At 46.5% G+C, this 25,821-nt stretch overlaps 1 protein-coding gene across 18 annotated transcripts in view; it reads left to right on the forward strand.

The window, feature by feature from the left end:
- Positions 1-25,821, forward strand: part of map2k5 (mitogen-activated protein kinase kinase 5) — a 426,928-nt gene that overhangs the window by 12,736 nt on the left and 388,371 nt on the right. For 17 of the 18 annotated variants that reach the window (XR_011933854.1, XM_072470457.1, XM_072470459.1 and 14 more), the window contains exons 2-3: positions 9,492-9,540; positions 15,735-15,802. Coding sequence is in view for 17 of the 18 variants with exons in the window: in XM_072470457.1 (XP_072326558.1) it covers positions 9,492-9,540; positions 15,735-15,802 (117 nt within the window). In the remaining variant the exon portion in view is untranslated. The remainder of the gene's footprint in view (positions 1-9,491; positions 9,541-15,734; positions 15,803-25,821) is intronic. The other variant, XM_072470468.1, reaches the window with a different exon arrangement.

Raw genomic sequence — 25,821 nt, forward strand, 5'->3', positions numbered from 1 at the left:
ATGAACATAGACCCCAAGATCTCTCTGCTCCTCCACATTGCCACGAACTCTACCGTTAACCCTGTATTCCGCATTCATATTTGTCCTTCCAAAATGGACAACCTCACACTTTTCAGGGTTAAACTCCATCTGCCACTTCTCAGCCCAGCTCTGCATCTATGTCTCTTTGCAGCCGACAACAGCCCTCCTTACTATCCACAACTCCACCAATCTTCGTATCGTCTGCAAATTTACTGACCCACCCTTCAACTCCCTCATCCAAGTCATTAATGAAAATCACAAACAGCAGAGGACCCAGAACTGCCTTACTAAAATCCATGTACACTACATCCACTGCTTTGCCTTCATCCACATGCTTGGTCACCTCCTCAAAGAATTCAATAAGATTTGTAAGGCAAGACCTACCCCTCACAAATCCGTGCTGACTATCCCTAATCAAGCAGTATCTTTCCAGATGCTCAGAAATCCTATCCTTCAGTACCCTTTCCATTACTTTGCCTACCACCGAAGTAAGACTAACTGGCCTGTAATTCCCAGGGTTATCCCTAGTCCCTTTTTTGAACAGGGGCACGACATTCGCCACTCTCCAATCCCCTGGTACCACCCCTGTTGACAGTGAGGACGAAAAGATCATTGCCAACGGCTCTGCAATTTCATCTCTTGCTTCCCATAGAATCCTTGGATATATCCCGTCAGGCCCGGGGGACTTGTCTATCCTCAAGTTTTTCAAAATGCCCAACACATCTTCCTTCCTAACAAGTATTTCCTCGAGCTTACCAATCTGTTTCACACTGTCCTCTCCAACAATATCGCCCCTCTCATTTGTAAATACAGAAGAAAAGTACTCGTTCAAGACCTATCTCTTCAGACTCAATACACAATCTCCCGCTACTGTCCTTGATCGGACCTACCCTCGCTCTAGTCATTCTCATATTTCTCACATATGTGTAAAAGGCCTTGGGGTTTTCCTTGATCCTACCCGCCAAAGATTGTTCATGCCCTCTCTTAGCTCTCCTATTCCCTTTCTTCAGTTCCCTCCTGGCTATCTTGTATCCCTCCAATGCCCTGTCTGAACCTTGTTTCCTCAGCCTTACATAAGTCACCTTTTTCCTCTTAACAAGACATTCAACCTCTCTTGTCAACCATGGTTCCCTCACTCGACCATCTCTTCCCTGCCTGACAGGGACATACATATCAAGGACACGTAGCACCTGTTCCTTGAACAAGTTCCACATTTCACTTGTGTCCTTCCCTGCCAGCCTATGTTCCCAACTTATGCACTTCAATTCTTGTCTGACAACATCGTATTTACCCTTCCCCCAATTGTAAACCTTGCCCTGTTGCACGTACCTATCCCTCTCCATTACTAAAGTGAAAGTCACAGAATTGTGGTCACTATCTCCAAAATGCTCCCCCACTAACAAATCTATCACTTGCCCTGGCTCATTACCCAGTACTAAATCCAATATTGCCCCTCCTCTGGTCGGACAATCTACATACTGTGTTAGAAAAGCTTCCTGGACACACTGCACAAACACCACCCCATCCAAACTATTTGATCGAAAGAGCTTCCACTCAATATTTGGGAAGCTAAAGTCGCCCATGATTACTACCCTATGACTTTTGCACCTTTCCAAAATCTGTTTCCCAATCTGTTCCTCCACATCTCTGCTACTATTGGGGGGCCTATAGAAACCTCCTAACAAGGTGACTGCTCCTTTCCTATTTCTGACTTCAACCCATACTACCTCAGTAGGCTGATACTCCTCGAACTGCCTTTCTGCAGCTGTTATACTATCTCTAATTAATAATGCCATCCCCCCCACCTCTTTTACCACCCTCCCTAATCTTATTGAAACATCTATAACCAGGGACCTCCAACAACCATTTCTGCCCCTCTTCTATCCAAGTTTCTGTGATGGCCACAACATCGTAGTCCCAAGTACCGATCCATGCCTTAAGTTCACCCACCTTATTCCTGATGCTTCTTGCGTTGAAGTATACACACTTCAACCCATCTCCGTGCCTGCAAGTACTCTCCTTTGTCAGTGTTCCCTTCCCCACTGCCTCATTACACGCTTTGGCGTCCTGAATATCGGCTACCTTAGTTGCTGGACTACAAATTTGGTCACCATTCCCCTGCCAAATTAGTTTAAACCCTCCCGAAGAGTACTAGAAAACCTCCCTCCCAGGATATTGGTGCCCCTCTGGTTCAGATGCAACCCGTCCTGCTTGTACAGGTCCCACCTTCCCCAGAATGCGCTCCAATTATCCAAATACCTGAAGCCCTCCCTCCTACACCATTCCTGCAACCACGTGTTCAACTGCACTCTCTCCCTATTCCTAGCCTCGCTATCACGTGGCACCGGCAACAAACCAGAGATGACAACTCTGTCTGTCCTGGCTTTTAACTTCCAGCCTAACTCCCTAAACTTGTTTATTACCTCCACACCCCTTTTCCTACCTATGTCGTTGGTACCAATGTGCACCACGACTTCTGGCTGCTCCCCCTCCCCCTTAAGGATCCTGAAGACACGATCCGAGACATCCCTGGCCCTGGCACCCGGGAGGCAACATACCTTCCGGGAGTCTCGCTCGCGACCACAGAATCTCCTATCTATTCCCCTAACCATTGAATCTCCTACAACTATTGCTTTTCTATTCTCCCCCCTTCCCTTCTGAGCCCCAGAGCCAGACTCAGTGCCAGAGACCTGGCCGCTAGGGCCATCCCCCGGTAGGTCATCCCCCCCAACAGCATCCAAAACGGTATACTTGTTTTGAAGGGGAACGGCCACGAGGGATCCCTGCACTTTCTGCCTGTTTGTTTTTTTCCCCCTGACTGTAACCCAGCTATTCTTGTCCTGTACCTTGGGTGTGGTTACCTCCTTGTAACTCTTCTCAATCACCCCCTCTGCCTCCCGGATGATCCGAAGTTCATCCAGCTTCAGCTCCAGTTCCCTAACACGGTCTTTGAGGAGCTGAAGTTGGGTGCACTTCCCACAGGTATAGTCAGTGGGGACACCGGTGGTATTCCTCACCACCCACATCCTACAGGAGGAGCATGTAACTGGCCTAGCCTCCATCCCCTCTTACCTGACAGAATATAGCTGGCCTGTGGACTAACTAGATCTCCGCCCTCCGACCCTGCTCCCAGTCAGCTACACTTTCTGTAAACTCCTGGCTCTCTTCGCACTCTTTGCGGAAATGTCGGAAACAAAATGAAAGGAGCACCTTACTCCCTCCTCACCTAACTCCCTCGGTCACCAAACTCTCACTATCGCACTCAAATGCACCAAATTCAGCACTGAGTAAATCAGGCAGCGAGACTGCCAGTTATGACGAGAAGCTTAGAGAGGCTCATTTCTGGCATTAAGTGCCGTTAGAAACGGACCGTGATCTCACTGGCGTGGACTTCGGGAAACACCCAGACAATCGTGCCTGAAATCGCACTTAAAATCTTTCCTTTAATTCTGAATCATTAGGATCCATTGCAATCTTTTGGGAGTCATCCGGCAAAATACATGCTCCACTAACTTTGCAATACTTGATATTCTGGTTTGCAGCAGTGATGGTGTCTTCCTAAAAGTCCTGAGGCTTGATTCTGATCGGTGCTCAGCTGTTATCCAATGAGTTGGCAAATGAATGTGAATCAGAAAAAGGTATGCCAACTTCCAACAGCTGAGCACTGCTGAGAGTGGAGTCCTTGAGCTGTAATGATTTTGCAGCAGTGATCATTAATGGTTAAATCATTTCCATTGTTTATTTATCGTTCTTGGAAAATGTAGTCCATTGTCAAAGGGAAAGTGAACTAGAGGAACAGTGTCCCTTTAAAATCTTTGTTTACAGAAGACAAGACATAAAAAAATGTAATTTTCCCCCCATCTGCTGTAGTGTTAAGTATTGTAGTGTTAAGTATTACGCACACAGGGGGAGGAATCGGATGGACTCTCAGGGATGTTATTGTATATGTATAGGCACTTGTTTTAGGTAATGTATATTGGACTGTTGGATTGTATCTTTGGAGAGTATTTATTTTTGACAAGGCAGTTGTCATTTAGTTTGGTTTTTGTTTCTGTTCATATATTATTTATTTATTTGTTTAAAACTGGCCACTGTTATTTATATTGCTTTATTGTTGTTTAAAAGAAACACTACGTACTGTTATGTTTGGCCAAAAAATCTTGAATAAAATATATTTTAAAAAAAAGTATTACGCACACAGTCACACCTCAAATATGAAAAGTTCTTGAAAAGGTTTTCAAAAATCAGATATTGGGATTTATTTCATAGCCACTCTTAGCAAATCTCAGTTTGAATCACGGCAGGTTTTGAGAGAGAGCAAGAAAAACACTTTTATTTAAATTTATTGTAATAAATTTAATTTAAAGTATCCAATTCTTTTTTTTCCCAATTAAGGGGCAGTTTAGCGTGGCCAATCCACCTACGCTGCACATCTTTGGATTGTGGGAGTGAGACCCACACTGACACGGGGGAGAATGTGCAAACTCCACATGAACAGTAACCCGGAGCTGGGATTGAACCCGGGTCTTTGGCGCCGTAAGGCAGCAGTGCTAACTGCTGCGCCACTGCTCCGCCCAGAAAAACGCTGGGCGGCACGATGGCTCACAATGTTGGAAAGTTTTGTTTTCCTTGAAAGGGCCTTTAAAACCATAAAACATGGGAGCCGAATGAGGCCATTTGGCCCATCGAGTTTGCTCCGCCATTCAATCATGGCTGATATATTTCTCATCCCCATTCTACTGCCTTCTCTCCATAACTCCTGATTCTCCTTATCAATCAATTTGGTTGACCAGACACATGCAGTGGCATCTTCAGAAGCTGACAGTCATCCATTCTATGTTCAGTGTTGGAAGCTAACTTTGAAAAATGTGAAGAAACATCAAACCTAATTTTTGAAGATGGAATGACTTTGTACGCTGCAATACTGCCATGCACTGTAATGGCGCTTTGAGATTTGACCTCTTGTCCAATACAAAAATATACACAAATGCTTCAGGTGAGCAAAGATTTAGGACAGAAGGACACCTTTGATGTTCACAGGTGAGATCCTTTAATGAGTCACGGTAGGCGGTGAGTTCCACATTGTCTCGTTCTCATTCCTGACTCTTCTGGAGTTTCATACTCTTCACTCCAATCTTACTGTAACTGTCAGGCTTTGGCATCAGTAGCAAGTAGATCCAGTATCACAGCACCAATAAGCATACAGAGCACTAACATTGTAATACCACAAGAGATTTCCAGCCAAACCAATTAAGCATGACAAAGGTTATTTTATTGAAGGGTTGCTGGAATCTTTTCCACAATTTAGCAACAGAGACCAGTCTCTCAATCTTTCTGGAGAATCAGTGAGAAGAGACACTAATTACATAGTTCACAAACTCTGTCAAAGTAAACCAGAGAGTGAAACATTTCCTTTAAATAATCAGCATCAATAGTTAAGAACATATGCTTTAGGGGAGGCGGTGCCGTAGTGGTATTGTCGCTGGACCAGTAATCCAGAGACCCAGGATAATCATCTGAGGACCCAGGTTCCAATCCCACCACGGCAGGTGATGGAATTTCAACTCAATAAAAAAAATCTGGAATTAAAAGTCTAATGATGACCATAAAATCATTGTCGATAGTTGTAAAAACCCATCTAATGTCCTCCCAGGAAGGAAATCTACCACCCTTACCTGGTCTGGCCTACATGTGACTCCAGGCCCATAGCAATGTGATTGACTCTTAAATGCCACTCAGTTGTATTCAGCCACTACGAAAACACAAAAAAAAGGAATGAAACTGGACGGACCACCCGGCATCAAACGAGGCAATGGAAACGACAACGGCAAACCCAGCCCTGCCGACCCTGCAAACGAAATCCTCCTCAATAACATCTGGGGCTTGTGCCAAAGTTGGGAGAGCTGTCTCACAGACTAGTTAAGCAACAGCCTGACATAGTCATTCTCACAGAATCCTACCTTACAGACAATTTCCCAGACACCACTATCACCATTCCTGGGTATGCCCTGTCTCACCGGCACGACAGACCCAGCAGAGGTGGAGGCACTGTGAGATGGAGGGAGTTGCCCTGTCCTCCACATTGACTCTGGACCCTATGAAGCCTCATGGCTTCAGGTTAAACAGGGGCAAGGAAACCTCCTGCTGATTACCATGTACCGACCACCATCAGCTGATGAATCAGTACTCTTCCATGTTGAACACCACTTGGAGGAAGCACTGAGGGTGACAAGGGTGCAGAATATGCTCTGGGTGGGGACTTTAATGTCCATCATCAAGAATGGCTTAGTAGTACCACCACAGACCGAGCTGGCCAGGTCCTAAAGGACATAGCAGCTAAACTGGGACTGCAGCAGATGGTGAGGGAGCCAACAAGAGGGAAAAAGATACTTGACCTCATCCTCACCAATCTGCCTGTTGCAGATGCATCTGTCCATGACCGTATTGGTAGAAGTGACCGCCGTGGAGACAGTTTCGTCTTCATAGTGTGGATACCCCCCATTGTGTTTTCATGGCACTATCGCCATGCTAAATGTGATAGACTTCGAACAGATCTAGCAACTCAAGACTGGGCATCCATGATGCCTTGCTGCAGTTATACAGGGCCTTGGTGAGGTCACGCCTTGAGTATTGTGTGCAGTTTTGGTCTCCTAGTTTGAGGAAGGACATTCTTGCTATTGAGGGGGTCCAGCGTAGGTTCACCAGACTAATTCCTGTGATGGCAGAACTGACATGAAGAAAGACTGGATCAACTGGGCTTGTACTCACTGGAGTTTAGAAGAATAACAGGGGAATCTCATAGAAACGTATAGAATCCTGCAACCTCATGTCCTGGCATATCCCCCAGTCTACCATTACCACCAAGCCGGGATCAACCGTAGTTCAATGAAGAGGGCATGCCAGGAGCAACATCAGGCATACCTAAAAATGAGGTGCCAACCTGGTGAAGCTACAACACAGGACTACTTGTGTGCCAAACTGAATAGGCAGCAAGTGACAGACTGAGTTAAGCGATTCCACAACAAATGCATCAGATCTAAGCCTTGCAGTCCTGCCACATCCAGCTATGAATGGTGGTGGACAATTAAACAACTCCCTGGAAGAGGAGGCTCCACAAATATCCCGTCCTCTATGATGGAGGAGCCCAGCACATATGTGCAAAAGACAAGGCTGAGGCATTCGCAACAATCTTCAGCCAGAAGTGCCGAGTGGATGATCCATCTCGGTGTCCTCCAGAGGTCCCCCAACATCACAGATGTCAGTCTTCAGCCAATACGATTCACTCCTCGTGATATCAAGAAATGGCTGAAGCCACTGGATACTGCAAAGGCTGTGGGCCCTGACAATATCCCGCCAATAGTACTGAAGACTTGTGCTCCAGAACGTGCATCCCTAGCCAAGCTGTTCCAGTACAACACTGGCATCTACCCGGCATTGTGGAAAATTGCCCAGGTGTGTCCTGTACACAAGGAACAGGACAAATCCAACCCAACCAATTACCGCCCTATCAGTCTACTCTCCATCATCAGCAAAGTAATGGAAGGAGTCAACAACAGTGCTATCAAGCGGCACTTACTCAGCAATAACCGGCTCACGGGTGCTCACTTTGGGTTCTGCCAGGGACACTCAGCTCCTGACCTCATTACAGCCTTAGTTCAAACATGGACAAAAGAGGTGAGATGAGATTCACTGTCTTGACATCAAGGCAGCATTTGACTGAGTATGGCATCAAGGAGCCCTGGCTAAATTGGAGTCAGTGGGAATCCGGGGGGAAACTCTCCACTGGTTGGGGGTCATACCTGGCACTAAGAAAGATGGTTGTGATGGTTGGAGGTCAATCATCTCATCTCCAGGACCTCACTGCAGGTGTTCCTCAGGGCAGTGTCCGAGGCCCAACCATCTTCAGCTACTTCATCAATGACCTCCCTTCCATCATAAGGTCAGAAGTGGGGATGTTTGCGGATGACTGCACAATGTTCAGCATCATTCACGAATCCTCAGATAATGAAGCAGTCAAGGTCCAAATGCAGCAACGCCTGGACAATATCCAGGCTTGGGCTGACAAGTGGCAAGTTACATTCACGCCACAAATGCCAGGCATTGACCATCTCCTACAAGAGAGGATCTAACCACCGTCTCTTCATTCATGGCATTACCATCGCTGAATCCCCCACAATCAACATCCTGGGGATTACCATTGATCAGAAACTGAACTGGATCAGCCACATTAATACTGTGGCTATCAGGGCAGGGCAAAGGCTAGGAATCCTATAGCGAGTAACTCACCTCCTGACCCCCCAAAGCCTGTCCACCATCTATAAGTCACAAGTAAGGAGTGTAATGGAATACTCGCCACTTGCCTGGATGTGTGCAACTCCAACAACACTCAGAATGCTCGACACCATTCAGGACAAAGCAGTCCTCTTGCTTGCTCCCCCTTCCACAAACATTCAAACCATTCACCACTGACGAACAGTGGCAGCCGTGTGTACCATCAACAAGATGCATTGCAATAACTCACCAAGGTTCGTTCGATAGCACCTTCCAAATCCACTACTATCTAAAAGGACAAGAGTCGCAGATACCTGGGAACCCCACCACCTGGAGGTTCCCCTCCAAGTCACTCACCACACTGACTTGGAATTATATCGCCGTTCCTTCTCTGTCGATGGGGCAACCTCCTAGAGGTCCCTCCCTAACAGCACATTGGGTGCACCTACACTGCCACTTTCTGAAGGACAGCGAGGGATGGGCAATAAATGCTGGCCTAACCAGCGATGCCCAAATCCTGTAAATGATTAAGAAAAAAAATCTATAAAATATTGTACACATTTTGTTCTTTGTTCTTATACCTTATAGCATTTCCTCCAAAATAGTTATTTCTTAGAGTTCATTCCTAGTTTTATTGTGTTGAATTTTTTATTTTCCATTCAATTTCTTGTTAACTTATTTTATTTTATTTCCTTCGCATCAGTACTTTTTACAGACTGCTATTGCATTTCAGACTTATGTAGCACCCACCTTGCACGTCCTCAATTCTCAGCAGCAGATAAATAACTTAGTGTCTCAAACTAGAGGAGAATGTGTGAATGTTGGAAACCATAGAAATAGGGATCAAAACCGTGCCTTCAGCGCCACAGGCAGCAATGCTAACCACTGCTCCTCTGCTGTCCTGGGCCATCAGTAATATGATGCAGGTTTGGGCCTCTGTTTTACTTGCTGAATCGCTTCTCTCAGTCATAGTTCTGGGGTTTGGGGGGTGTGAGAGTAGAGATCCGATGCTATTTAAAGGAAGAGAAAATTAGAGGGAAGGTCGTCTACAAGTTGGGAATAAGTATCCAAACTTTGTGTAGGGAGGAAGGCAAGGAAGTATTTATCCATTTAAAATAAAAACATGTTCTTAGTTAATCTTTGAAAGTAAAATCTCCCAAGTCTGCTTTAGAATGACCAGTTTTATTTGTTTCTTTTAGGATGTCATTGGCCAGGTATTGCCAGATACAACGACCACAGCGTTTGAGTGTAAGTAAATGAATGTTTAATGTGCAAAATATAAATATAAATTATAGGAATACACTTACCCAGCACTGTTTTTATTTTTGTTAATTTTGATTTAATGGCAGGTGTTCTGTAGGCTTTTATAAATACTTTAAGTGGAAAGGTGTATCTGACAAAGCAGCCTGCTTGATCGGCATCTCATCAACCACCTTAAAAATGAAATGAAATGAATAAAAATGAAATGAAATGAATAAAAATGAAATGAAATGAAAATCACTTATTGTCACAAGTAGGTTTCAAATGAAGTTACTGTGAAAAGCCCCTAGTTGCCACATTCCGGCGCCTGTTTGGGGAGGCTGTTACGGGAATCGAACCGTGCTGCTGGCCTGCATTGATCTGCTGGCCTGCATTGATCTGCTTTCAAAGCCAGCGATTTAGCCCTGTGCTAAACAGCCCCTTTAAATTCACTCCCTCCACCGCTGCCCACAGTAACAGCAGTGTGTACCATATAATAGATGCACTGAGCAACTTGCCAAGCCTCCTTGGTCAGCATCTTTTAAGTCTGTGACCTCTACCACCTGGAAAGACGAGGGCAGCAGACCCCCTGCCTCTCCAAGCATAACACCATCCTAACATGGCGGTTTATCGCTTTCACTGTCGTTGGATCAAAATCCTGGAGCTCCCTGAGAACACTGGGTGTACCTACACCCAGATAGTTGATAGCGGTTCAAGAAGATTGCTCATCACCACCTTCTCGAGGGCAATTAAGGATGGGCAACCAAATACTGGTGTTTCCAGCAAAGTTGGCATAAATGAAAAATTATAGTTAATTTGTACAAAGAGCTATATTTCTGTCTGCCTATATAATTATGATTGATTGTGCCAGTGTGACAAATCACTTTTAAGCAACTTGCTACATGAATTCAATAATTTTGAAGATGAGAGAATATCTATATTTAGCTACTGCTTTGCATTTGAGCTTGCATTTTTAAAATTCACTGATAGTTTAATTCTAAGCTTTAAGAGGTCCAACTGCCTTGAATCAATGTATTAGGGGACTGGGCTGATTAGGGCGGGAGGAGCGGATAGGATTGGGCTGACTGGGACCTTTATAACAAAAAATATGCATGTATCTATCAATATTCAAAGAGTTTTATATATAGAACCCCCATGCTGTAACACCGTGCACATCATTACTTTCTGTAAGTAGCGTCATCACACTTTTCTGTTATCCAAAATTATTGATTTTTCCTTACCTTTATTTGAATGTTATTGCTTATGTCTCCAAAACAGGTGGTGCATAGGTGCTTATGCCAAACATTGTTTCTGACCTGTGGTACAAAAAAAAAAGAATTCCCACTGGAATGTTTCAAGTTACTTCACCATTTTTCAAGTTCTTAAATTGCTCAGAACTGTTTCCTTTGCTGCAAGATTCAGTTTTCGATTCTGCAGGACATTTAGTGGATTGCTTTCCTCCTCTATCTTCTTAAATCAGCAGCTTCCTCCTCTCAAATTTAGCATCCACACTTTTCCCCCTGCATCACTGCCACATCTCAATTCATTACCCCCAGATGTTGTAAACTAAACCCCCACCACTCTAACCTCATCCCAATGTTCCCACATCCCAAGATAATCCTGTTTTCACTGCCCCAATTTGACAATCTGCTCTTAATGCTCCTGTGCTTCAGGAACCTTCCCTTCACTCTTGCTTGGCCTCTGGTATTGCTTTTACATTGGTCCAGAATATCTATCATAGCCAATGCATCGCTTCTGGGTTCCTTTCTTCCACTATTTGCCACTGAACATTTCTCCTCCATATGCTCACAGACTCAAATCTATTTGCTCTTGGCATGTTTTCAAATGTATTTGTTCATGTCTAGACCATCAGTTATTGCCCATCCCTAATTGTCCTTGAGAAGGTGGTGGTGAGCTGACTTTTTGAATCGCTGCAGCCCATGTAGGAACATCCACATTGCAGTTAGGAAGGGAAATCTAGGATTTCCACCATGCTAATAGACCTCAAGGGTACCCTTACAATGTACTTGAATACATAGCATTTTAACTCACTATTAATGTAGTGGTACATAATATATATTCTATATATATATATATATATATATATATAGTGTGTGTATATATTATATATACTTACATCCTATATCTGCATCTTGGAGTATCTTCCCCACTACCAATACACACAAAATAATGTTTAATAACAATTTAACCATCATACCATTATAATCAGCTGTCTCAAGGGACTGAGTGACCTGCTCCGAATTTGTATACAATATATTGCACAGTGTATAAGATAAAGCAGCTTTATCTTTCAACTCGCCTTGACAAATACTCTGGAAAATCTGCTGACAACATAGAAAATGACTGCTTAGTTGGTGCTGGAGAATTAAAGGCAGCAGCCATGGGTTCTGATAATCTTTTTATTGTCACAAGTAGCCTTGCATTAACACTGCAATGAAGTTACTGTTAAAAGCCTCTAGTTGCCATATTCCGGCGCCTGTTCGGGTACACAGAGGGCGAATTCAGAATTTTCAGCTGGTACGGGAATTGAACCCGCGCTGCTGGCCTTGTTCTGCATCACAAACCAGCTGTCTAGCCCACTGAGCTAAATGACTGACCAGTTGAGTTTCATGATGGCAGTTTATGATGTTACCTGAACCTTTAATTTTATGGCCTCCCTCTAATCCACTTCCTCTTACATAGTAACCTTACTGTAAGGCGTGTGTTGTCTGTAAAACCTCAGGCACTTCGACCAGTTTATTAATCAAACGTTTTACGCAGTTGCCTTTCTTTGCAAGATGAACAAAGGATTAAAAAAAAAAGTTTTTCCAATTAACAAGCAATTAAGCATGGCCAATCCACCTACCCGGCACATCTTTGGGTTATGGGCTTGAGACCCACTATGACACGGGGGAGGATGTGCAAACTCCACATGGACAGTGACCCGTGCTGAGATCAAACCCGGGTCCTCGTCGCTGTGAGGATAATCCCAAGATTCTTAATATTACCCATGCCATTGAACTGCGGGTACAATTCTCTGAGTCTCAGAAGAATTGACTCAGCGATTGTCCAGTATTTTCTGTTTCAGGGCCTTCATCTGTGAAGGTGGGTTTCGCACACTACTTCCTTTCGTCTCCGGTCATTTATCAAATCTTCTGTGCTCTCTGCGTGCTGAGTCTTTGCTGGGGGGTCCTGGGTGGTCGATCTTTACACCCCTCTTCATGCCTTTTTAGAAAGTTTTCTGGCCCTCAGCCAATGAGCTCTCGAGGTGAGGGTCGTAATAATGAATGGTGTTCTGATTGCAACTCAGCAAAACACCAGGGACCCACCCACAGGGGTCCATCTCTAGGTGTATTGTTTGCGCGTAACCTCTCTCCATATATAGTAACTGGGTGCCAGAAAGTCTAGCTTTATCTGGGAAATGCAAAACAATCGATCCATAATTGGGACCGATTATCTCCTGATGTGTTGTTGGCAGGGAAGGCCCAGACATGTCCTGGCACTCTGTCTGTGTTCAGTGTATTTGATCTTGGCCAAGTTCAAAATCCCAGTAGGCTTGACTGGTTTAATTTAAAATGTTCAATTCTTAATTTAGTGTCCGATTTTATATTGGGCCTAAAATTCGGGCCCCTGTCCATTACACCACAAGCTGCAATTGCTGTAGTTAATTGTAAATACAGTGTAAACTATAATAGATGACCTATGCTGTGTAAGCATAATTAGCAAGGCATGTTGCAGCTGTTGCACCGTAGTTAGGCCACACTAGGAGTATAGTGTTTAATTCTGGTCACCACACTACCAGAAGGATGTGGAAGAGATTTACCAGGATGTTGCCAGGTATGGAGGGCATTATGAGGAGAGGTTGAATAAACTCTGTTTGTTCTCACTGGAACGACGGAGATTGAGGGGCAACCTGATAGAGGTCTACAAAATTATGAAGGGCATAGACAGAGTGGATAGTAATAGACTTTTTCCCAGGGTAGAGGGGTCAATTACTAGGGGGCATAGGTTTGAGGTGCGAGGGGCAAGGTTTAGAGGAGATATACGAGGCAAGTATTGTACACAGAGAGTAGTGGGTGCCTGGAATTCGCTGCCGGAGGAGGTGGTGGAAGCAAGGACGATAGTGACGTTTAAGGGCATCTTGAAAAATATATGAATAGGATGGGAATAGAGGGATATGGACCCTGGAAGTGTAGAAGATTTTGGTTTAGACGGGCAGCATGGTCGGGGCAGGCTTGGTGTGCCGAAGGGCCAGTTCCTGTGCTGTACTTTTCTTTGTTCTTTGTAATTTTAGTTTTAAATGGCACTGAATTGTTTATGAATTTAATAAAATGCTGTTAGATGCTCCTCTCCCTTGAAATAATTGTAATATACTTTCAGAATGATATTCCAATTTTCTTTTTCTTTCATTGAACATTGTCAGCTTCCATTTGCTGTGCTGCGGGAATCTGCGCAAAAAACAGAAAATACTGGACAATCTCAGCAGGTCTGACAGCATCTGTGGATAGAGAAGGGAGCTAACATTTCAAGTCTAGGTGACTCTTTGTCGAAGCTGCTGGGCTCAGTTCAGCTGTTGTGTATAAAATTCACCCATGCGGGCAGCACGGTAGCATTGTGGATAGCACAATTGCTTCATAGCTCTAGGGTCCCAGGTTCAATTCCGGCTTGGGTCACTGTCTGTGCGGAGTCTGCATATCCTCCCCGTGTGTGCGTGGGTTTCCTCCGGGTGCTCCGGTTTCCTCCCACAGTCCAAAGATGTGCAGGATAGATGGATTGGCCATGATAAATTGCCCTTAGTGTCCAAAATTGCTCTTAGTGTTGGGTGGGGTTGCTGGGTTGTGGGGATGGGGTGGAGGTGTTGACCTTGGGTAGGGTGCTCTTTCCAAGAGCCGGTGCAGACTCGATGGGCCGAATGGCCTCCTTCTGCACTAAATTCTATGATAATCTATGATTTGAATGAGTTCATCCTGATGCCACTTGGTCACATTTATTGTGCTAACTATATAATGTGTAAGTGAGTTGGACACAAGTTAAGTGCTGTGACCTTATGTTCTATTGAGTATTGTATATCATGAAAATGGACCAGGAAAATCTCTCCTTTTGAAACTTCAGATTTGTAACACTTGCTGGTATTGATTTGAATGTAATTGACAACATGAATATCAAATTGCAGAATAGTCGTTGGAGATGCTAATGTTATGGGCCTGGGTTTAGAGAATCCCAAAGTGTATCATGGAGTTGACCTGACTGACAACTTTTAATAGATTGTGGTATGGGGAGCACACGGCTTACTCTACAGGTGTGGTACAGCAGAAAATGGACCAGTGTTTTTTTTAAAACAAAATGATGTTTATTCTATGAACTCAAGTTAACCTTTTTAAAACAAACAGTGAATATCTTAGCAACCAGTAAATCAAATACACCCCCTAAAGAATACAACACTAAGTAATCTGTATGCTGTCCTTTTAGCATCCTAAAGGCTTAACAAACCTTCAAACAGGAGACCATTAGGGTTTACATTCAAGACTGAAAACATTTATAATGCTTCTGAATTCACCAAACGATCCATAGATGGTCTTTGGATGGCAGAGATCACAGCAGTGCAGCTCACTTTCAACTTCAGATTCAGCTCACTGAAAAACACAGACACACCCAAGCTCTTCCTCAAACTGAAACTAAAAAGCAGAAATGGAGCTCAGCTCCACCCATACTCTGACATCACTCCAGTAACATGAGCAGCTCCATTTCTTAAAGGTACATTTCTTAAACATCCATTTCTTAAAGTGTACTCTCACATGACACTAAGTTCTTCAATCTAGCTATTACAAATATACCATTTGTATCAACTGTATTAGACAGACCGGGTATGGTTGTAATGCGCAGTGGAATGAAAATATTTTTTCAAGCCACATGTGCAATAATAGTTCAGATTGTATTATAGATTCAAGGGACCTTATTGCCGTCTGTTGTCTTCCAAGACATCGGCCTGGAGAGAGAAACAATCAATTTTTTCAACCAAATAAAACTCTGCAAAAGTCCATGCTAGCTGGAGTATGTCTCTGATGTCATTTAAAGTTCTTCATTATTGCCTTATAATCCATTCAAACTTTGTATTCTCTGTGTCATACTCCTAGCATTCTCTTATTTAATACATGTTGCATTGACTAACTAATCAGATTTAAAATGTATTTTTGTTTTTAAAGATGAAGATGAGGATGGCGATCGAATCACAGTACGCAGCGATGAAGAAATGAAAGCCATGTTGTCATATGTAGGTACACTTAATCAAAGCCTTTTATAAAGCCTTCCAAACATGCATGCTGTGAATGAAAGGAGCACTTCTGCCTGTAGAGTGCTTGTCAATTTTATGTATGTTATTAAACACCATGATACAATAAACCTTAATAGAAGAGATAGTTATTTGCTTTCTCATGTTTTGTGTTTGGATCAAAAGTGATAATTTCACTTTAATCTTCATTGATGTCATGATTGTTGCTATTCTGCCAAATGAGTTGAATAATTCCCTCAATTTCCCTTTTTCCGTTAAGTCCCATCTGCAAACAAAAGCAGCATTTGGACCATTTTAGCAGTGTTTTTTGAAAGTAAAATCCAGAAGCAAAAAATGGCTATTTTATAGAGGAGCTTTCGGTAAAGACATATAGTAAACAAATTATTGATTGTATATTTTTAATTGTAAATTTACTAAAATGATAATTGCAATACACAAAGTAGTTACTGTTTTTCCCCCATGTTTTCAAAGTTACTTATTAATCCTCTCAATCCCTTGCTCCACTGTCCGAGCATGGCTCCCGTGCATGAACTGTGGTGCTTTCCCCCCCTCCCTTATTATTCATGTGAGGTTTGGTGGTGTCTTCCCTGCCCCCGCCCCAGCTCCAGTGCCACTGACACTGCAAATTCATCAGAGATTAGGAATGAAACCTAATGTGCTGTATACAGCATAGTGCTACAGTAAAATGAAATGAAAATCGCTTATTGTCACAAGTAGGTTTCAATGAAGATACTGTGAAAAGCCCCTTGTCGTCACATTCCGGCGCCTGTTTGGGAGGCTGGTACGCGAATCGAACCGTGCTGCTGGCCTGCCTTGGTCTGCTTTAAAAGCCGGCTATTTAGCCCAGTGTGCTAAACCAGCACCAGTAGGCAATATCTTTATCAACGAGGCCAGTTATAATTTCTCTACAAACATTTATGGTGTTTGAAATAGAAAATTATGTACAAATGCTAAATTTTAATTTGATTTGATTGTAAATAAGGAGGAGATCTTGTGGCCCATTGTGTCTCTGATGGCTCTTTGGTAGAACTAAGCAAAATTAATTCCTACAGCACGGAGGGCTGGAATTTACTGGAGGTGGGGGAGTTGCATTTGACCTCACCCCACTTGCCGTGGCAGAGAAATCAGTTCAAAATTGACTGACTTTAAATAAAACCGCCCCTCTGTGATAACATGCTTCTGGCGGCCTTAACAAGCTAAAGGGTTGACTTATACCCCTCAGTGGAAGGAATCCACTACTCGAGAGCCGTTGGGAAACCTGATTGGCCATCAGCTCTCGCAGTGCCAGATCTGAGTAATGGTGCTACTGGGACTGCAGGCAGTTCCAAGGAGAAGAGGGATGGGCGACCCAACCCAGATAAGTTGTTGGCTTTTGTGGTGGGAAGGGATTGGGCACCCTGGGAAGGGCAGGAATGGAGGCCACATGGGGAGGCACAAAGGGGGAGAGGGAGCACCTGTTGTGCATAGGACATCTCCAAATGACTTGCTTCTCTTTCCTGCCTGCCTTTTCATAAACCTTTGTTTAAAAAAAGGCCTTTCCATACGTTCCTGCCAGCCACAGCCCAACGTATTAGTGGCAGTGGAGGTGGATCAAGGGCTTTGAGTGGGCAATAATCGGCCACTTAAGGCCCTCAATAGGCTGAAGTATGGCTAGTGAGCACCTTACCCATTCCCTGTATTATGGGGACAGGGTCGGAGGTGAGCAATAAAACGGCGGGCTAGCCACCCAACATTTTGTGTGCCCACTACCTCAACCCCTGCCAAAAGCAAACTCATTGGGGCTTCATAAAATCCTGTGTCTTATTCTGCTTCAAATATTTATCCATTTTCTACTAAAATGCAGTTGTCTCTGTTTCAACTGTGGAAAGGTATTCCACATTCCACTAATTTCCTATATGCTGAAACTTCTCTCTTAGAAATTATTTTAAATTGATGACCCTTTAGAACCGATTTCCAAGCCAAGAGAAATTACTTTAACCACCCTGTCAAAGCCCTTCCTAATACCATATAGCTTGAAGGTCACATTTGAAACTATAATTTTTAGAAACAAAGATTATTTGACCCAACCTATCCATCCCTTTTTTCAGAGACCAGCCCACTTAATTTGCTTTGTCAGCATAATTCTTAAATTATATTATTAATTTAAGTAGCCATCTCTGGTAACCTATTGCACATTAAACTTTGGGTCATAAAATTCTGCCTGAAATCATTTTTTACTTACAATTTCCTCATGTCTTGTGTATCAATGATGGCATTGAGCATATGCAAATTGAAGCTTGGATTGCAAATTGAATAAAATTGAGCAGACCGGTAGATTGCTAGGGATTTCCTTGCATCGAGATTGTATGCAAAGGGTTTTACTGACATTTGGAAATAATCTTTCTTTCAGTTTTGGTGTAGTGGAAGAAGCGAGGCCCAAATGATCTTTGAAGATCTCTGAAGGGGGCAGATAATTCAGGGTTTAATTTAACCACCATCACTGACTCCTTGACTTGTGAAAGCTATGATTCTATAGGTGTGACTTGGTAGCAACAACATTGTAACCCAGCTCTTGAAATTGTATTTGTTGGATCCTGGTGCTTCCAGATCAAAAGATTAGTTTTGAGGTCTTCTCCAGGAAATTGATGTCAAGAGTATTAGTTTTTTTGTCACCTACGTATTGTGCAGTGCAGTTGCCGAAATAAACCTTTTTTGTACAACATGTCTTTGTTTATTCCTCCAATAAGCCAAAGGCAGAACGTTTCCTCTTTCAAAATTGATGCTCATTTAATTTTTGTGAGCTATCCTTTTTAGAACAGATTATTCCATGTCTTTTCCAACTTTCTTTTGAGTTTTGATTTTAAACTGACAACTTTAGCAGTAAAGCATTTTTATTTATTTACCAAATGAATAGGTAAAGAAAAATTAGTTATAAATATTGGAAAACTTGTTTAAACATGAGGGTTATACACTTGTTTTCATACAGGTATGCAATTCAGTACTATAATTGGCAACTAAACTTCAACACGTGCACATTACATTTAGGTTAGAAGATAAAAATTCTAGAAAATGTGACCTTACAGCCATTTTAACAGTGATGCCATTAACCCTGAAAATATTGAATGTATTCCGATGCAAAGCTGGGGTGGGCAAACCTTTTAGCTAGAGGGTCATGTTTGGGTATGCAAATTCTATGGGGTGCTATTTGTGCTCAAGAAACGAACAATTAAAATGAAGATAAATAAACAAAGCCTATATTATTGTGATTATTATACCACCATGATACATTTTAATAATTAAATCAAACATACTTCTTTTTTCATGCCTTCTTGGATTAATGTGAGTGATGCATTTGGTTATCCCTTGTTTCAAAGCCAGTGTCATTCTTGTTCTGGAAATCTGCAGTAAGGCGCTGAGAGGCTGGTCATTTAGCTGGGGTCTGCAGTGAGATTTGTTGTATTGCATCAGGCAAAATGTTTGTTTGCACGCATAAGTGGAACCAAGAATAACGATATGCCACCTTGAGGATGATTGTTTGGGAATTTAAAAATAAATAAATTAGAGTACCCAATTATTTTTTTTCCAATTCGGGGGCAATTTAGTGTAGCCAATCCACCTAACCTGCACATCTTTGAGTTGTGGGTGGTGCAACCCACGCAGACACTGGGAGAATGTGCGTACTCCACACGGACAGTGACCCAGGGCCAGGATTCGAACCTGGGTCCTCAGCGCCATAGTCCCAGTGTAACCACTGTGCCACGTGCCACCCTGATTGTTTGGGAATTTGGATCCGTTCAAGGAAGCATGAAACTCGTCCACTTTTTTTGGATTCTATTTTTCTTTGAAGGTAGCATCTAAATATTAGAAAATGTTCTTTTCTGTCAGCCCTTTCTGTTTTATTGTTGCATCCCCTAGCCCTCCCTCATGTTAGTAGCACTATGCTGATAAGCAGTTTGTGGAAAGCTTGTCTTACTTTTCATGACTCAAAGGGTGTTAAGGGAACAGTGGCTTGCAGCTGGAGAAGGTTAATTGAAGCAAAGAATAATCCCAGAAAATTAATATGGAGGGGTACAGTAAATCAGATCTCCACAGAACAGCATTTTATGACCTTGTGGCGGCACAGTGGTTAGCACTGCTGCCTCACAGCTCCAGGGACCTGTGTTCAGGTCTGGCCTCGGGTGACTGTGTGGAGTTTGAACGTTCTCCCCGTGTCTGCGTGGGTTTCCTCCCGGTGCTCCCGTTTCCTCCCACAGTCCAAAGATGTGCAGGTTAGGTGGATTGGCCATAAATTACCCCTTAGTGCCCAAAACGTTAGGTGGGGTTACTGGGTTACAGGGGTAGGGTGGAAGCATGGGCTTAAGTAGGGTGCCCTTCCAAGGGCTGGTGCAGACCCGATGGGTCGAATGGCCTTCTGCATGTAAGTTCTATGGTTCTATGAAAGCAGGCCGTTCCATCCTTTTCGGTGGGGTAGCCACATTTAAAAATTATTCTCACTCAAGTGCTCGATGAGCAAATTTCAGAAAGTAAAAGTTTGGCATAACATTGAACATGAATTTTTTAAAAACTGGTCTCATAGAATCCCTACAATGCAGAAGGAGGCCAGTTAGCCCATTGAGTCTGCACCGACTCTCTGAATGAGCTCCCTACCTAGGCCCACTCCCTCACAAACCCATAACTCCACCTAACCTTTGAGCACTAAGGGACAATTGCCAAATTACTTAACCTACACATCTTTGGACTGTGGGAGGAAACTCCGGAGCATCCGGAGGAAACCCACGCAGGCGCGGGGAGAAAGTGCAAACTCCATGCAGACAGTCACCTGAGCCCGAAATTGAACCCGGTCCCTCGTGCTGTGAAGGCAGCAGTGCTAACCACTGTGCTGCTTTGCCTCCCCTTTGAAAAGCAACATCTTGGTGAGCTACAAAACAATGAGTAATAAAGAATGCAGTCGGGTGAGAGTTTGTGTGCGATTCACTTCCGGTCTCAGGGTGCTCACTCTTTTCAACCTCCCCCACTGAGAGTGCGTGAGATTGAATGAGGAGGCTGAGACTGGGAGTGACGCAGTTATGGACACATTCTGCCTGCACTCTCACACACTGCCTCTATCCACTCCCACCCTCCCCCTCTCTGGCAACCTGCCAGGCAGCCCCTCCCAGCCCCCTGCCTGGCAGAGTCCCGCCTGCCCCCGCCTGGCAGAGTCCTGCCGGCACACTGCCTGGCAGCCACCCCTCCCGGCCTCTTCTCTGGCTGCCCCCCCCCCCCCCCCCCCCTTCCCAGCCTCCTCCCGTCCCGTCAGAGCTGTCATGAGATTTTTTTCCTGCTGTTTACGCTTGAAAATGTGTGCCACTATTTGAAATGCCAAGTTTGCCAGTATCCATCTATTGAGGTGGAAAGACTTCCCAAGGTTGGCATGTGGACATCTTCAGCCATGCATATCGTCAGCAATACTTATCTTGGGACTCGTTTCAGGTATTGCAGTGTTAATACTTCCATATTTCAATCCCTTATTCACCAACAGAAGGGTTTACAAATCTGCTGCCCTCTGGTTCTTTTGCCAATTACCTTCCATCTGCATGTTCTGTTTACTGACACTTCTACCATGAGAAACAGTTTCTCCTTATGTATATAATCAGTACCTCCATGATTTTGAACATTTTTATTAAATGTACCCATAACCTTCTCTGCACTAAGGGTATCAACCCCAGTGTCTTTCATCTCCCCACTTAACTGAAGTTCATCATCCTTGGTGATGTTATAAAGGTTGCTTTAGGAGTTTACAATGTAAAAAGTTGACAGGACACACATCAATATTTTTAAATAGTTTATAGATATCATAGATAGAATTTACAGTGCAGAAGGAGGCCATTCGGCTCATCGAGTCATTATGTAATCATTCTTGTGAGTAAAAGCACTTGGGTGGGATTCTCCGTTGGCCGCGCCAAAATCGGGAAATGCAATTGGGCGGAGAATCGTTTTCGACACCAAAATCGCGGCTGTCGGCTATTTGACGGCAAATTGCAATTCTCCATCGCCTCAACAAAGACGTCAGTGCACTCCGGAATGCACGTACAGTAAACACCGTTTGTATATGATTAGTGGGCCCGACTCGGTATTCTCCGGGGCCTCTGCGATTCTCCGCCTCCGATGGGCTGAGTTCCCGACGGCGCGGTTGACTTGTGCTTTTAAAAATCGTGAAACCATCTTGGTGGCTGATGAGGGAGAGAGAGGAGGTAGGACACAAAGTCGCGACTGTGGGCTGCAGCATTGGGGGGGTGGTCTGGCCAGGGCGACCCTGTCCCCCCCCGCGGGACTGGGGTGGTGCCAGGCACGGACCGCCATTGCCTGTAAGGCAGCCATTTCTCTGCTCACCCCATTGACCACCCACCTTGGCCCCTGGTTCTGCAGTGACACAGGCCGTATGGGTACCACCACCCCCGCAGTCCACCCTCTATCATTCCCCTCCACTATGCAACCAGCCACCACCTCCCGGCAGGGCCTTAGGTGGCGCGCACCCCCCCACCCCCCCTAGTAATGGCCACAGTAGCTCCTACAGGGGTGGGCACCGGGCGGGGGCCACGGAGTGTACTGCTGGCAAGGGCAGCCGCAGCCAATGGTATCCCTGGCAGCAGGGGTGGGCACCAGGGCCAGATGCCCCTAAGGTGCTGGGCACCGACGGAGCCAGGGGTGTGGAGATTGTGGGAGGGGGGGGGGGGGGCCTGCATGTCGGGGCAAAGTCCGCAATGTCAACTGTAGCCTGTTCAGCGTGGTTGGGCACGGGTACACGCCATGATAAAATGCCAGCCTTTCACCCCTGCAGACAATGGATATTGGAATTCGACCAGCAATGATGACATTCCTGCTCGTCGCCACAGCCCTGGGGGAAGCCCTGCGGCTGTACGAGCTGCCTGCTCGAGGAAGAGAAAGCTGCAGCTGCGGAGTTGCCCCAGAGGAACAGGAGACAGCCGCTCAGAATGGAGAGCCGGCTGCCCAACAGGCCGAAGAGGTGTGGAGGTGGTGCTGGATGAGGCCTCGTGTACCGGCAGTGCCTGTCATTCAAGGATCTGCCGGACTGGGCATGCCGTCGAAGATTCCGGCTGAGCAGGCAGACAGTGTGACATATCTGCCAGATCATGGCGCATCAGGCACCGCGGGGGAATGGGGGAGGACACCCGCTCCCGGTGGCCATCAAGGTGACAGTTGCCCTGAACTTTTACGCCACGGGCTCCTTCCCGACAGCGAGTGGGTACCTGTCCGGGATCTCTCAGAGCTCGGTGCATAGGTGTATCTGTACCGTCACAGCGGCCCTATATGCCTAGTCGGCATTTCAATGTGGACCAAGCCCACTAGGATGCCCGGGAAGTGGGGTTTGCCGCCATCGACAGGATGCCCTGGATCGATCGGCAGACTGCTCTCCACAAACCGAAAGGGGTTCCACTCAAAGAATGTGCAGCTGATATGTATCCATTAGCTGCGCATCATACATGCCTGTGCCCAGTAGCCCCACCCTGGGCGACAGTTGATATCCACTGCCTTCTTGGCTGATGACGCCTATCCGGAAGCCACAGACCGACGGCAAGACCCACTAAAACGATGCCCATGCATCAACCAGGGGTGTGGTCAAGCAGTGCTCCGGCCTCCTGAAGATGTGGTTCAAGTGCCTGGACCGTTCTAGAGGGGCCCTCCAGTATGATGCTGAGAGGGTTGCCTGCATCGTGATGGCCTGCTGTGTCCTCCACAATATGCAGCAGCAGAAGGGCAACATGCTGGAGGAGGATGAGTACCAGTCTTCGTCTGATGAGGAGTATGTGGGGGATGGCTAGGATGGGGCCCAGGCAGGCATGGGAGGACGCACAACGGGGAGGAGGGGGGGGGAAGACTCCGAGGTGTTGCAGTGTTCCGGCATCTCCCATGCAGGAGTCACCTGCATGGGCCCATCACCACCTCCTCCCTCGGGGTCTCTGGTGGGCCCGGTGCTACTTTGTGGGATGGGGGTGCAAGGTGAGCTATCCCCTAAGTCTCCCCTGCCACCTGGCGCTGCTTGTCCTACAGGCCCGCTCTGGTCTCGACCAGGATTTGCATGCCGGCACCCATGGAGCACGGGGAATGGACCACTGCAATCTGGGACTGCGCCACATCGCCATTGACTGTGCCACCACCTTCTCTGCCTGTGTCACATCAGCCAGTGAGTGCGCCATCTCCCTCTGGGACTGGGCCACCTCCCTTTGTGTCTGCGCCACATCAGCCTGTGCCTGGCCATTGCCGTCGACATTCTCAGCCATGGTCTGCTGTGACTGGGGCACGCTCCGAAGCGCCGCTGCAATTTCCAGGTGGCTCTGGCACATGGCTGCCTGTGAGGCGGCAACCCTGTCCTGGGCCTCGGCCACCGCCTGCACAGAATGTCCCAGGCCTTGGACCTGCTGATCCATAGTCAAAACCCTCGCCCCAATGTCTCCACTGCGGGTGGCACCCGTGCAGTATTGGCCTGAGTGACACGCATTGTCGGCACCACCTCCTGCTCCTGTAGATAGTTGGACTCTTCCAACTCTGACTGCAGGTACTGGATGCTCGCCGACAACCTGCCATATCATCCCTGGCTCTGTATCTGCATCGACACAATTGATGGGATTGGCCGTTCCAGAAGCCCGAAACTTGTCTGGAAGGCAGCAAGTTCTTGGGGTCGGCCAGCCCTCGAAACGTCTGCCCCTCGGGTGTTCCTACCTCCACCTGATATACTGGATCAGCTGTGTGGTGAGCACCAGATAGTGTTCCAGGAGCCTCTTCACTAATGTGCCCAACCGAGGTGAGTGTCTCTAGGATGGTGGAGAGTGTTGGAGACAGCTGTGATGGGAGTTCATTGTCATCCCTGTTGCTTGACACACGGGGGGGATCTGGCTCTGGCACTTGCCGGGGATGGGGGGACATCAGATGGACCCGCCCCATCACCAGCAGGTTCTGCAAGTCACCAGGCAAGTCGCATGATTAAACCACGGGGTGACGGTGGTGTTGTGGATGAGGATGGTGTGTGGGGGTGGTGTTTGGGGTGAGGAAGGGCTGAGGATGGTGGTAGGGTGGGGTTGGTGTTGGGGGTGAGGGTGGGGTGGTGTTGGGGGTGAGGGTGGGGTGGTGTTGGGGGTGTGGGTGGGGTGGTGTTGGGGGTGAGGTTAGGGTGGTGTGGGGGTGAGGTTAGGGTGGTGGTGGGTGGGGTGGTGTTGGGGGTGAGGTGAGGTGGTGTTGGGGGTGAGGGTGGTGTTGGGGGTGAGGGTGGTGCTGGGGGTGAGGGTGGTGCTGGGGGTGAGGGTGGTGTTGGGGGTGAGGGTGGTGTTGGGGGTGAGGGTGGGGTGGTGTTGGGGGTGAGGGTGGGGTGGTGTTGGGGGTGAGGGTGGGGTGGTGTTGGGGGTGAGGGTGGGGTGGTGTTGGGGGTGAGGGTGGGGTGGTGTTGGGGGTGAGGGTGGGGTGGTGTTGGGGGTGAGGGTGGGGTGGTGTTGGGGGTGAGGGTGGGGTGGTTTTGGGGGTGTGGGTGGGGTGGTGTTGAAGGTGCGGGTGGGGTGGTGTTGGTGGTGTTGAGGGCGGGGTTGTGTTAGGGGTGGGGTGGTGTTGGTGGGGTGGTGTTGGGGGTGAAGGTGGGGTGCTGTTGGGTGGGGGTGAAGGTGGGGTGGTGTTGGGGGTGGTGTTGGGGTGTGGGTGGGGTAGTGTTGGGCGTGTGGGTGGGGTGGTGTTGGGTGTGGGGTGTTGCTGGTGTTGGGTGTGGTGTGGTGTTGCTGGTGTTGGGGGTGGGGTGGTGTTGGTGGTGTTGGGGGTGAAGGTGGGGTGGTTTGGGGTGGGGTGGTGTTCGGGGTGGTGTTGGGGGTGAAGGTGGGGTGGGGGTGAAGGTGGGGTGGGGGTGGGGTGTGGGTGGTGATGGGTGGGGTGGTGGTGGTGATGGGTTGGGGTGGGGGTGGTGTTGGGGGTGAAGGTGGGGTGGTGTTGGGTGGGGGTGAAGGTGGGGGTGGGATGGGGTGTGGGTGGTGATGGGTGGGGTGGGG

Source organism: Scyliorhinus torazame, chromosome 12, assembly GCF_047496885.1.
Source record: "Scyliorhinus torazame isolate Kashiwa2021f chromosome 12, sScyTor2.1, whole genome shotgun sequence".
Classification (NCBI taxonomy): Eukaryota; Metazoa; Chordata; class Chondrichthyes; order Carcharhiniformes; family Scyliorhinidae; genus Scyliorhinus; species Scyliorhinus torazame.